Here is a 12,797-nt window from a genome sequence, read left to right on the forward strand (position 1 = left end):
GATTAGAAACTTGGTTAAATTAAATGTAGCATAAACTACATTTATTTAATCACATTTTTGGAAACTAAATATTTTTATGTAAACCATGCATAATAAATTATTTTCACTCTGACTGACCACACGTTCTTTTTCTCAGCGTTTCACCTTGAACATCTCCAGCAGGGTTTCCTTACTAATCTCCAACCTCTCGAACGCCTGCTTGTCCTTCATGATGCCTTTACAGAGCGCTTCCAGATCTCCAAACTCCATGCTCGACACTCCTCTAACACAGAAAAATAAAAGAAATAAATAAAACCAAACAGTACCCAGCATATACTTTCTTTTTTTCTGCATTAAACCACCACTGTACATACATTTTTCTACATGAGACTACAGTGAGTAGAGTTGCTGATTTATTAGCTGCTCTTACAGCATGTACAGCTGGCACCATGTTTCAAAAGAGGTTATACCACAGTACTTTACAAATTATTATATTACACACACACACACACACACACACACACACACACACACACACACACAGAGAGACCATGATAAATAATTTCAAAACTTTTCCCACCTTTAAATTAATTTCAAAACTTTTCCCACCTTTAATGTGACCTATAACCTGTACAATTCAATTGAAAAACAAATCTGTTCGAGGGAAAAACATAAACGTACAATAATCTGGTTGCATAAGTGTGCACACCCTTAAACTAATACTTTGTTGAAGCACCTTTTGATTTAATTACAGCATTCGGTCTTTTTGGGTCGGAGTCTATCAGCCTGCCACATCTACAGTAGACTTGGCAATATTTGCCCACTCTTCCTTGCAAAAGGGCTCCAAATCTGTCAGATTACGAGGGCATGTCTTGCGCACAGCCCTCTTCAGGTCACCCCACAGATTTTCACTTGGATTTAGGTCTGGGCTCTGGCTGGGCCGTTCCAAAACTTTTTTGGGGTCATTGTCGTGCTGAAAGGTGAAATTCCTCTTCATCTTCAGCTTTCTAGCAGGCACCTGAAGGTTTTGGGCCAAAATTGACTGGTATTTAGAACTGTTCATAATTCCCTCCACCTTGACTAAAGCCCCTGTTCCAGCTGAAGAAAAACAACCCCAAAACATGATGCCGCCACCACCATGCTTCACCGTGGGTATGGGGTTCTTTTGGTGATGCGCAGTGTTGTTTTTGCACCAAACATACCTTTTGGAATTGTGGCCAAAAAGTTCAACCTTGGTTTCATCAGACCATAACACATTTTCCCACATGCTTTTGGGAGAGTTGATGTTTGTTTGTTTGGTTTTTTTTGCAAAATTTAGCCAGGCCTGGATGTTTTCCTTTGACCCTACCTCATAGTCCAGACATATGGAGAATACGGGAGATTGTTGTCACATGTAGTACACAACCAGTACTTGCCAGAGATCCCTGCAGCTCCTTCAGTGTTGCTGTAGGCCTCTTGGCAGCCTCCCTCGTCTTGTCATCAATTTTGGAGGGACGTCCAGTTCTCAGTAATGTCACTGTTGTCCCATATTTTCTCCACTTCTTGATGACGGTCTTCACTGTGCTCCATGGTATATCTAATGCCGTGGAAATGTTTTTGTACCCTTCTCCTGACTGATACTTTTCAACAATGAGATCCCTTCGATGCTTTGTAAGCTCTCTGTGAACCCTGGCTTTTGCTGGAGGATGCAATTGAGTAAATGTCTGAACTTTATTTGGGGTTAATCAGAGTCATTTTAATTGATGGCAGGTGTGAACCCAAAAAGACCGAATGCTGTAATTAAATCAAAAGGTGCTTCAACAAAGTATTAGTTTAAGGGTGTGCACACTTATGCAACCAGCTTATTGTACGTTTTTTTATTTATGTTTTTTCCCCCCAAACAGATTTGTTTGTTTTTCATTTGAATTATTATAGGTCACATTAAAGGTAGGAAAAGTTTTGAAATTATTTATCGTGACCTCATATCAGAAAAACCGATCATTTTAATGGGGTGTGTGTGCTTTTTATATCCACTGTATATAGGAGTAAAGCTCAGAACAGTTTATCCGTTTAGAGTTGTATTTAAATGTTGTAGAACGTTCATGAAACAAGTTACTTCCTGTCATCTGTCATGGCCCGGTTGGAAATGCTACATTGCACATGCACAGGTCAAAGGTCACGTTGACGTAAACAACAAACATGGCTGCCTCCAGTTAATTTATGCCGAGATTCAATCTCCATACTTTTAGTTTGGAATTTCTGATGAGGGATATAAATCTAATATACCATGCACTGAGAGGCTCCGATTGAAATGATCGATTCTCTGAAGTGACTGGTATAGTACTATTTTCTGAGGGGCTGCGGTACTATACCGGTCACCTCAGAGAATCCATAATTCCTGGAGCCTCTCTGTGCACGGTATATTAGATTTATATCCCTGATCAAAAAATTCCAGACTAAAAGTATGAAGATTTGCACTGAGAGGCTCTGATTGAAATGATCGATTCTCTGAAGTGACTGGTATAGTACTATTTTCTGAGGGGCTGCGGTACTATACCGGTCACCTCAGAGAATCCATAATTCCTGGAGCCTCTCAGTGCATGGTATATTAGATTTATATCCCTGATCAAAAAATTCCAGACTAAAAGTATGAAGATTGAATATTGGCATAAACTCACTGGAGGCAGCCATGTTTGTTGTTTACATCAGAACGACCTTCGACCCGTGCGTGTGCAATGTACCATGCTATCGCCTGCATGATCATGATACGTAGATCTACACACACACACACACACACACACACACACACAGAAATGCTCACAGAGCCACAGCTGTGACTCAAGTCGGCCATGTAGCTTAAATCGTGACGTCAGTTCATGGTATATCCAGGATATACAATGACTGACTCACACCATATCCATTTTTTTTTTTACATCACAAGATACATTGCTTAATCAATGGTGGAACTTTTTTTTTTTTGAGAGACTCTCTCCGCATTGAATTTCTAAACTAAAAAAGCATGGATTTGATAAACTGGTCTCCTAACGAAATTGACACAGTTTCTGGGTTCGGGGGAACCCACCTGTCCTGTCGGAACGTCTGTGGAGGACATTGAAGATATCTACCTATTGGGAACCATGATTACAGGACTTTTGCTGATTGGATTAGGCATTGCCCTGGTATATCGAGGAAATCAGACAACGGTGACAGCTGTTCAAAGCCCCACAAAGCTGCCCGATATGATTGGAGTGGTGGGCAAAGCTGTTGGCACTCGGACTGTGGACATTCAGAACTTTAACCACAAAATGGTTATCTCGGAGCAGCTTTCAGCTTTGCAAGGAATATGTATTTCGGAGACCAAATGGAATTGAATCGAACAGAATGGACGAAATGGACAGATATGGACGAGTGGTGTGGACCTGTAAATACTGCATCTGTTCGAAAGACCAAACAATCTCTATCTTATCGACATTCGGCTCCCTGAACAGCACTGGCCTCAATCAAGGCCGTTGCTGGGGAAACACTTCCCCCAGAAGGTCACTGCTGGGAGACACTCTCACATTCTTCACATTCCTTCCCCAATTTTCCGCGGTCGCCGTTTTTCACCCCCAGTGTGACAAGCGGGTGCGTGACCAGTGCCGCCTGCATGGCTGCAGGAGCGGATGGCTGCTTGCTTGCACTGGGTTACCTCTACCTCCTCCCCTCACCCCCCACCCCTGATTGCCCCCTCCTTCCCCCCCTCAAGTCCCATGTTTTAAAGTGTACTTGTGTTATTGTGTGCTTGTGCAGAGGTTTTTAAATGCTCCCACACTGTACTCCTGATAGGAGCATAGTGGGGGGGGGTGTTCTTTTTTCCCCTCATCTTTCCACTGTGTTTCTTTTTCTTTTATCCCTGTCTTCCTGTCCTGTTCCCCTTCTGTAAGGACAGGTTGATGGTCAATTTCACTGGTAACAGTGACAAAGGGTTCATTCATTCATTCAACTATTTTATGTCATGTGAGCCACCCTTAGCCAATCCCTGCATGGGGATTTTTTTGATGAGGGATATAATCCACATTCTCTCCACATTCACTGGATATGAGCAATCAAGTGCTCTGATTGGCTACTCTATGACTAGGATATCAGCTTATATATAGTCAGTAGAGAAAAACAAAATGGTGAAGCGTGTTGCTGAACCAACCGAGGATAAAATAAAAACTCTACTTGAAAATAAAACCCCCCAAAAATACAAAAACAAAACAAACAAACAAAAAAAACATGGAACAAAAGTATCTGATGGTCAGAAGGTATCTTTTTTTTTCCAAGAATTATTATTATTATCGCGTTTTTTACAAATTGCTCCTGTCATTTCGCCAGTTTGTTTACATTCTAAGCGGAAATGATTTTGTCAGACATTTTGTATAAAGATTTATTTATCGAATTTGCAAAAAATAAAAAAGCTCTGTTTCTCAAAATCCAGTGAATGTGGATAGGATAAAACAGTTATTCCACTCAATCTCATCGTACACGGCATATAGACAACTCAGTGCTACGCGCCTCATCAGCTATCAGCTCATGTACGACTAGATTTCATGGAGTAACTTAAATATTGCTCTGCCATTGTCTTACACTAAAATCACGGCTGGTAAAATCTCAAAAATCTCATCAGAACAAATAATATCCAATCCCGTGGCACAATAAAAAAAAAAAAAAGTTTTATTTCATTTCCTTTTGTAGTCATGCTGTGACTTCTTTCAGAGCAGCACGATTTCTGACCAGGAATTCTACAGTAACGTTTTATCCGATGTGCTCCCGGACTTTTATAGCTAATTCAAAACAAATCTGATAAGCTGTTTGTTCGGAGGTAAAATGATCTGCCTGGTTTGTAGCCCATCTGTCTGCTTGCACGATTCTTGTCTTTATCCTTTGACCTCTCTGATCTACAAGCTGTTTCATCCACACAATTGTGTCTCACTGCCAGAGTTTCCCTTTTTCACACTAATCTCAGTGTGTGTGTGTGTGTGTGTGTGTGTGTGTGTGTGTGTGTGTGTGTGTGTGTGTGCGAGAAAACCCACGCTGACAGCGCTGAATATCACATCATGTGAGATCATATCAAACACCTCTGACCGTTCCAGAGCACTAACACTGGAGACTCCTTCCATAAACCTAAATAAACCTGTGATTATTTCTTTCTCTTGCAGCTGGAACTACTCTCAGAGCTGCCGTTATGGAAAACTAATCATCCAATCAGAAGGGAGAATTCTGTGGTATTATGTCCTGTACACTCACGTCTGTCCATCCAGGAACATGTCGTAGTAGAAACCGTTCTCAATGGGAGGCCCATAGCACAGACAACCTCCATAAAAACGCTCCATGGCTTCTCCCAGGATGTGGGCACTGGAGTGCCAGTATACCTGCAGGCACACAGAGAGAGAGAGAGAGAGAGAGAGAGAGGGAGGAAGAGAAGAAAGAAAGAAAGAAAGAAAGAAAGAAAGAAAGAAAGAAAGAAAGAAAGAAAGAAAGAAAGAAAGAAAGAAAGAAAAAGAGAGAGGGAGGAAGAAAGAAAGAAAAATAAAGAGCAAGCGAGAGAGAGAGAGAAAAGGGAGGAAGAAAGAAAGAATGAAAGAGTGAGCAAAAGAGAGAGAAGAGAAAGAAAGAAAGAAAGAAAGAAAGAAAGAAAGAAAGAAAGAAAGAGAGAAGAGAGGGAGGAAGGAAGAAAGCGTGCAAGAGAGAAAGAAGAGAAAGAATGAAGAGGGAGAAAGAAAAAGAGGAGGGAAAAAGAAAGAGCAAGAGAAAGAAAGAAAGAAAGAAAGAAAGAAAGAAAGAAAGAAAGAAAGAGGGAGGAAGAAAGTGAGCAAGAGAGAAAGAAAGAAAAATAAAGAGCAAGCGAGAGAGAAAGAGAGAAGAGGGAGGAAGAAAGAAAGAACGAAAGAGCGAGCAAGAGAGAAAGAAAGAAAGAAAGAAAGAAAGAAAGAAAGAAAGAGCGAAAGAAAGAGCAAGCAAGAGAGAGAGAGAACAGAAGGAGGAAGAAAGTGTGCAAGAGAGAAAGAAGAGAAAGAAAGAAGAGGGAGAAAGAAAAAGAGGAGGGAAAAAAGAAATGAGCGAGAAAAAGAAAGAACAAGAAAGAAAGAAAGAAAGAAAGAAAGAAAGAAAGAAAGAAAGAAAGAAAGAAAGAAGGGAAGGAGAAAGAAATAAAAAAGAAAGAAAGACTTGGTGTGACTTGGATAATAACTAAAATCAAACCACAAATTTCATCCATCATCCTTAAATAGATAAATATGTACCAAAAAAAGAAAAGAAAACCTAACGAAGTGAACCCAGAGCCCCCGAGCGCTTGTTCGAGTCAAAACTAAACATTTTATTGTACAGATTTCCATTTCACACTGAAGCACACAGTTTCATCTTAAGCATCTTAGAAGTGATGTAGAATCTAATTAAGTGAATTTTAGGGGCCGCAAAGCAGCTTTCTGGCTACAATCACAGTATTTCACAAAATAAATAAAGCACTAAAATAAAAACAGCCCGTGACCACCTGAGGCAAGAACTGTTTTCAGTTTTACTGCTCGTTTATTATAAATTAGATCTCGATCTGAGCCAACAGTGTAAATTCATACGTACATAACGGAGTTAATTTACTGAGGATAAAAATCAGAAATCCAGATATTGATATAAATCCGGCTCAACTGAGACGACCCGAGTAAGAAAGGAGGAACAGACATGAAAAGCTCAGATACTCACAGCCTGGGCGTCTTCACTGTCGAAGCGCAGCAGTTCCAGAGAGCAGTCCTTCTCCAGCGGCCGATCCAAATCCCACAACTCATCATCCACCCGGGCGACCACGCAGTTATCGGCCAGACCCTGACTGCACGAGCACAAACACCGGCACTGAAACACCTTAAAGCAGGAGGAAGTGCTCGAATAGAGCCACAACAACCACCTGGTACTAAACTACACACATGGTCAAGCCAGCAGGTCCTGAAGGAAGCTTTAGGGAACTCCATCTTAGTGGAGTTGGACTCCAGAATAATAACTCTTATTCTCAGTTATTATATCTCACAACTCTTTCATGCAGCACCATCGAAGGTATTTACACCATCCTGGTTAAAATGCACATGAATACAAGGTGGTAACTATGTCAGGGAGCGCGTGAGCCAAAACACCTCCAGGTGATAAAATATGGTTCTTAGGATGTATGGCTGGGGGTTAGACACGTGTTCACGTCAGATTATTTCTGTTAAAAAAAAAAAAAGAAAAAAGAAAAACCCACCCTCTTTTTCATTGCAGGTACCAAGACGATGTTCTTCAGCTCCTGACAGATGGACTGTAATAAGACCTGAAATCTCGTCACGATAAGGTGCAGAATATATGTATTATACAGACACGAGTGTTTTACTGGGAAATACACCACTCGTATGGTATTCTTCATACGAGCTCCATCTGGGACATGGAGAACCAAAACCGTGACATAAATCTCTCTACGTCACTCGTGAGGAAATCGACGAGTGAATTGTTTTGATAAATTTGGGGACTTTTTGTTTGTGAATGTGTCGATAAAATTAAAAAATAAATCACACGTTGGCCATGTTGGGAAAACTGGCATTTTTCATATGAAACACATCGCGGCTCTGATTGACATATTTAAATAATATTGGCTGGCATTTTTTCGTGGTATCTCAGATATATTCCATTCAGCTAGCATGATGTTGAATGAACGAGCCGAAGACGAGTAGCTGAATGGAATATATCTGATAGACCATCAAAAAATCTCATCTCATCTCATTATCTCTAGCCGCTTTATCCTGTTCTACAGGGTCGCAGGCAAGCTGGAGCCTATCCCAGCTGACTACGGGCGAAAGGCGGGGTACACCCTGGACAAGTCGCCAGGTCATCACAGGGCTGACACATAGACACAGACAACCATTCACACTCACATTCACACCTACGCTCAATTTAGAGTCACCAGTTAACCTAACCTGCATGTCTTTGGACTGTGGGGGAAACCGGAGCACCCGGAGGAAACCCACGCGGACACGGGGAGAACATGCAAACTCCACACAGAAAGGCCCTCGCCGGCCACGGGGCTCGAACACGGACCTTCTTGCTGTGAGGCGACAGCGCTAACCACTACACCACCGTGCCGCCCCATCAAAAAATGCCAACCAATATTATTATTATACATACACATTCCTTTCAGGTGTTTAACTCATCTTTCTCTTTCAAAATTCTCTCAAAACTTTCCGTATTTAACAAAACGAACCTTGCGGCCATGTTTGCTTACAAATTTGTCCCAGTCACTCACTTGCTAGTGCGGATGTTTTACATCTCCGACGTGTGACGTCATGTCTTGACAACCATCCATGCGATATCGTAAACCATATCATTCTCCACTGAGTAGAGTGACGTAATATACATAGGATAAGCGATATGCTAACAATATTGCATGCTATCAAACCCGCTAGAAGGGAACAGAACACATTTTTATTCCATCGAAAAAGCATCCTGTATGTATAATCTTCTTCTTCTAGCTGTTCCCGATTAGGGGTCGCCACAGCAGATCTTTCATCTCCATTGCTCCCTGTCTTCTGCATCCTTCTCTACCACACCTGCCACTTTCATGTCCTCTCTCACCACATCCATGTATCTCCTCTTTGGCTTTCCTCGTTTTCGTTTGCCTGGCAGCTCCATCCTCAACATTCTCCTTCCAACATGCTCTGCATCTCTTCTCAGGATGTGCCCATACCATCTCAGTCTCATCTCTCTTAGCTTAATTCCCAAGCTCTCCACATGTGCTGTCCCTCTGATGTGCTCGTTCCTTATCCTGTCCAACCTCCCATTGCAAACCTTAACATCCTCAACTCCGCCACCTCCAACTTTGCCTCCTGTCTCTTCTCCAATCCATACATCACAGCTGGTCTCACTACTGTCTTATACATCTTACCTTTCACTTTTGCTGGGACTTTCCTATCACAAATGACTCCCGAAATCCTTCTCCAACTGCTCCACCCTGCCTGCACTCGCTTTCTCACCTCACTATCGCAGCCCCCATTTTCCTGCACAGTTGACCCCAGGTACTTGAATTCACCAACTTTCTTTACATCTACTCCTTGCGTCTTCACTACACTCTCATCCCCGTTCTCATTGATGCACATGTATTCTGTTTTGCTCCTGCTCACCTTCATTCCTCTTTGTTCCAATGCATCCCTCCATCTCTCCAAACCCAGCTCAACCTCCTTTCTACTTTCACCACAGGATGTATGTATGTACAACCCCGATTCCAAAAAAGTTGGGACAAAGTACAAATTGCAAATAAAAACGGAATGCAATAATTTACAAATCTCAAAAACTGATATTGTATTCACAATAGAACATAGACAACAATGCAATAATTTACAAATCTCAAAAACTGATATTGTATTCACAATAGAACATAGACAACATATCAAATGTCGAAAGTGAGACATTTTGAAATTTCATGCCAAATATTGGCTCATTTGAAATTTCATGACAGCAACACATCTCAAAAAAGTTGGGACAGGGGCAATAAGAGGCTGGAAAAGTTAAAGGTACAAAAAAGGAACAGCTGGAGGACCAAATTGCAACTCATTAGGTCAATTGGCAATAGGTCATTAACATGACTGGGTATAAAAAGAGCATCCTGGAGTGGCAGCGGCTCTCAGAAGTAAAGATGGGAAGAGGATCACCAATCCCCCTAATTCTGCGCCGACAAATAGTGGAGCAATATCAGAAAGGAGTTCGACAGTGTAAAATTGCAAAGAGTTTGAACATATCATCATCTACAGTGCATAATATCATCAAAAGATTCAGAGAATCTGGAAGAATCTCTGTGCGTAAGGGTCAAGGCCGGAAAACCATACTGGGTGCCCGTGATCTTCGGGCCCTTAGATGGCACCGCATCACATACAGGCATGCTTCTGTATTGGAAATCACAAAATGGGCTCAGGAATATTTCCAGAGAACATTATCTGTGAACACAATTCACCGTGCCATCCGCCGTTGCCAGCTAAAACTCTATAGTTCAAAGAAGCCGCTGTATCTAAACATGATCCAGAAGCGCAGACGTCTTCTCTGGGCCAAGGCTCATTTAAAATGGACTGTGGCAAAGTGGAAAACTGTTCTGTGGTCAGACGAATCAAAATTTGAAGTTCTTTATGGAAATCAGGAACGCCGTGTCATTCGGACTAAAGAGGAGAAGGACGACCCAAGTTGTTATCAGCGCTCAGTTCAGAAGCCTGCATCTCTGATGGTATGGGGTTGCATTAGTGTGTGTGGCATGGGCAGCTTACACATCTGGAAAGACACCATCAATGCTGAAAGGTATATCCAGGTTCTAGAGCAACATATGCTCCCATCCAGACGACGTCTCTTTCAGGGAAGACCTTGCATTTTCCAACATGACAATGCCAAACCACATACTGCATTAATTACAGCATCATGGCTGTGTAGAAGAAGGGTCCGGGTACTGAACTGGCCAGCCTGCAGTCCAGATCTTTCACCCATAGAAAACATTTGGCACATCCTAAAACGGAAGATACGACACAAAAGACCCAAGACAGTTGAGCAACTAGAATCCTACATTAGACAAGAATGGGTTAACATTCCTATCCCTAAACTTGAGCAACTTGTCTCCTCAGTCCCCAGACGTTTACAGACTGTTGTAAAGAGAAAAGGGGATGTCTCACAGTGGTAAACATGGCCTTGTTCCAACTTTTTTGAGATGTGTTGTTGTCATGAAATTTAAAATCACCTAATTTTTCTCTTTAAATGATACATTTTCTCAGTTTAAACATTTGATACGTCATCCATGTTCAATTTTGAATAAAATATGAAATTTTGAAACTTCCACATCATTGCATTCCGTTTTTATTTACAATTTGTACTTTGTCCCAACTTTTTTGGAATCGGGGTTGTAGATCCTGATATTTCATTCCGATGACGTCACTCCCAGTGTTTTCCCGCTGACCGGACGTGCGTTGTCAAAATGGTGAACTGGTTCAAAATTAAAATATTTTATATATTCACCACTCGAAGAGAAACTTCATATCTTTGTGCAACCGTGTAATATCCTTTATATATATTTATTAAATCAGTAAACCTGATATTTCATTCTTTGTGCTTCTCATATCTCTGCATCATGAAGACTACAAGCGTGCACATGAATATCAGGTGAAAATCTACCCAGTTAGCACGCACACACCGAGCAATGACCTTGCTTGACAAGTGATAAGATCTCGTCAGCATCATTTTTTTTTTTTTAAGTGTTGTAAGACAGCACCCTCTCTTGGCTTACTCAAGACCAGTTAACTTTCTCTTTTTAGTAAATCTAACTCGGACTTGTTTGACTCACCAATCAGAGAGAAGACTTTCAGGTCCCAAATGACTTATTTCCAGTTTTCCTCCCCTTGACTAAACTTATGATACTTTGACCAGTCATTATTTTTTTGACTAACTATGGCTGAAACCGTTTCACAAATACACTAGAAGTCGGCGTATCAGACGCTTGCTGGCCGTGCTGTAAAAATTGTGCATGCAGACGCTCATCTAAGTTTCCAAGCCTGTCATTGATTAACTCTTGAATATTTTCTATCATTAAGAAGCTTATAATCTCTGCTTTCCAAAGAAATGTATCTGGTTAAGATCTGTTCAGTACTTTGGGAGTAACGGCAGGTTGAAGTCGGTACAACAGAGTAAAAACTCTGCTCGCGTGACGTCGGGAAACTGCCGGTGGTTTTCTTTTTGAGTCACGAGAAAGCAGTCAGTCTCTCTCTCTCTCTCTGTTCTGATCGGTTTCTGACTGGATTACTTGTCAATATCAATCAGATCACTTTTATAGGGACGTTCTCTCGCTCTCACGGTTTCTGATAAAGGATTCAGCAACATTTTCCATCTGCTAGTTTTGATGTTATGCTTCACGAAAGACTTTGAAGGGAGTTTTCATAGCTTTACCTACTTATTTGTTCAAATCAAACGGATTCATGTAAATAAATAAAAAAATAACCATTTTAGAATATAACTGTTGTTGCTTTGATGAAAAATATTGAGATCTTAGTGGTCGGAATAAGATTTTTAAAAACTGGAAGTCAGAAACGCGAGCGTCGATTTCAGTTCAGTTAATGTGAATTGTTTATTGGATGTTTTTTTGAGGTTCAACTTGAAATCTGCGAATATTATCATTTCTATTCTTTCATATAAACACTAGTAGGCCCTACTTTTGAGAAGTACAAAGGCCTACAGAGCGCAAAGAGGGGATTAGAAATAATCTTTTATTACTTTTTATTGAGTGTACAGATTTAACGCTTTTACCTAATCAGCACAATTAATACTAATTAAATACTAATTTGCATTATGTGTTTCTACTAATTTTCAAACTTTGTATTCAGTATACAACCATCTACATTCCTGCCAATTTCCATGTCAATATCTTGAAAAATAGAAAAGTTATTAAGAAAAAAACATTTAATCTCATTGGTTAATGAGGCCCATTTTGGCCCATGTGATCCTCATACAGAATATTACCACCGTTTTCTAAAAATTAAGCCGTTTCTTCAAATCTTTGATTTGTAATATCTCAAGAACGTTTGAACATTTTAGTTCTGTAAAAAGTATGTTGTTCTGCATTCAATAAGAGCAGTTTCAAGCAATTTGTACATGGACCCCTGACCATCACACCCATAATGTGGTGCTTCCCCAAACTCTTGGCACAAAATCAGAAGCACGCAATTGTCTCGAATGTCTTTAGCATTACGATTTCCTTCACTGGAACCAAGAAGCTCAAACCTGTTCCAGCACAACAATGGCCCTGTGCACAAAGCAAGCTCCATGAAGACATGGTGTGCTAAGGT

At 40.9% G+C, this 12,797-nt stretch overlaps 1 protein-coding gene across 2 annotated transcripts in view; it reads right to left on the reverse strand.

Moving 5' to 3' along the window:
• tars3 (threonyl-tRNA synthetase 3) overlaps positions 1-12,797 on the reverse strand; it is a 68,340-nt gene that overhangs the window by 52,072 nt on the left and 3,471 nt on the right. For both annotated transcript variants that reach the window (XM_060924159.1, XM_060924158.1), the window contains exons 4-6: positions 6,676-6,799; positions 5,227-5,351; positions 145-262 (exon numbers count right to left, since the gene is read on the reverse strand). In XM_060924159.1, coding sequence (XP_060780142.1) covers positions 145-262; positions 5,227-5,351; positions 6,676-6,799 — 367 coding nt within the window. The remainder of the gene's footprint in view (positions 1-144; positions 263-5,226; positions 5,352-6,675; positions 6,800-12,797) is intronic.

This window comes from Neoarius graeffei, chromosome 6, assembly GCF_027579695.1.
Source record: "Neoarius graeffei isolate fNeoGra1 chromosome 6, fNeoGra1.pri, whole genome shotgun sequence".
NCBI classification, from domain to species: domain Eukaryota; kingdom Metazoa; phylum Chordata; class Actinopteri; order Siluriformes; family Ariidae; genus Neoarius; species Neoarius graeffei.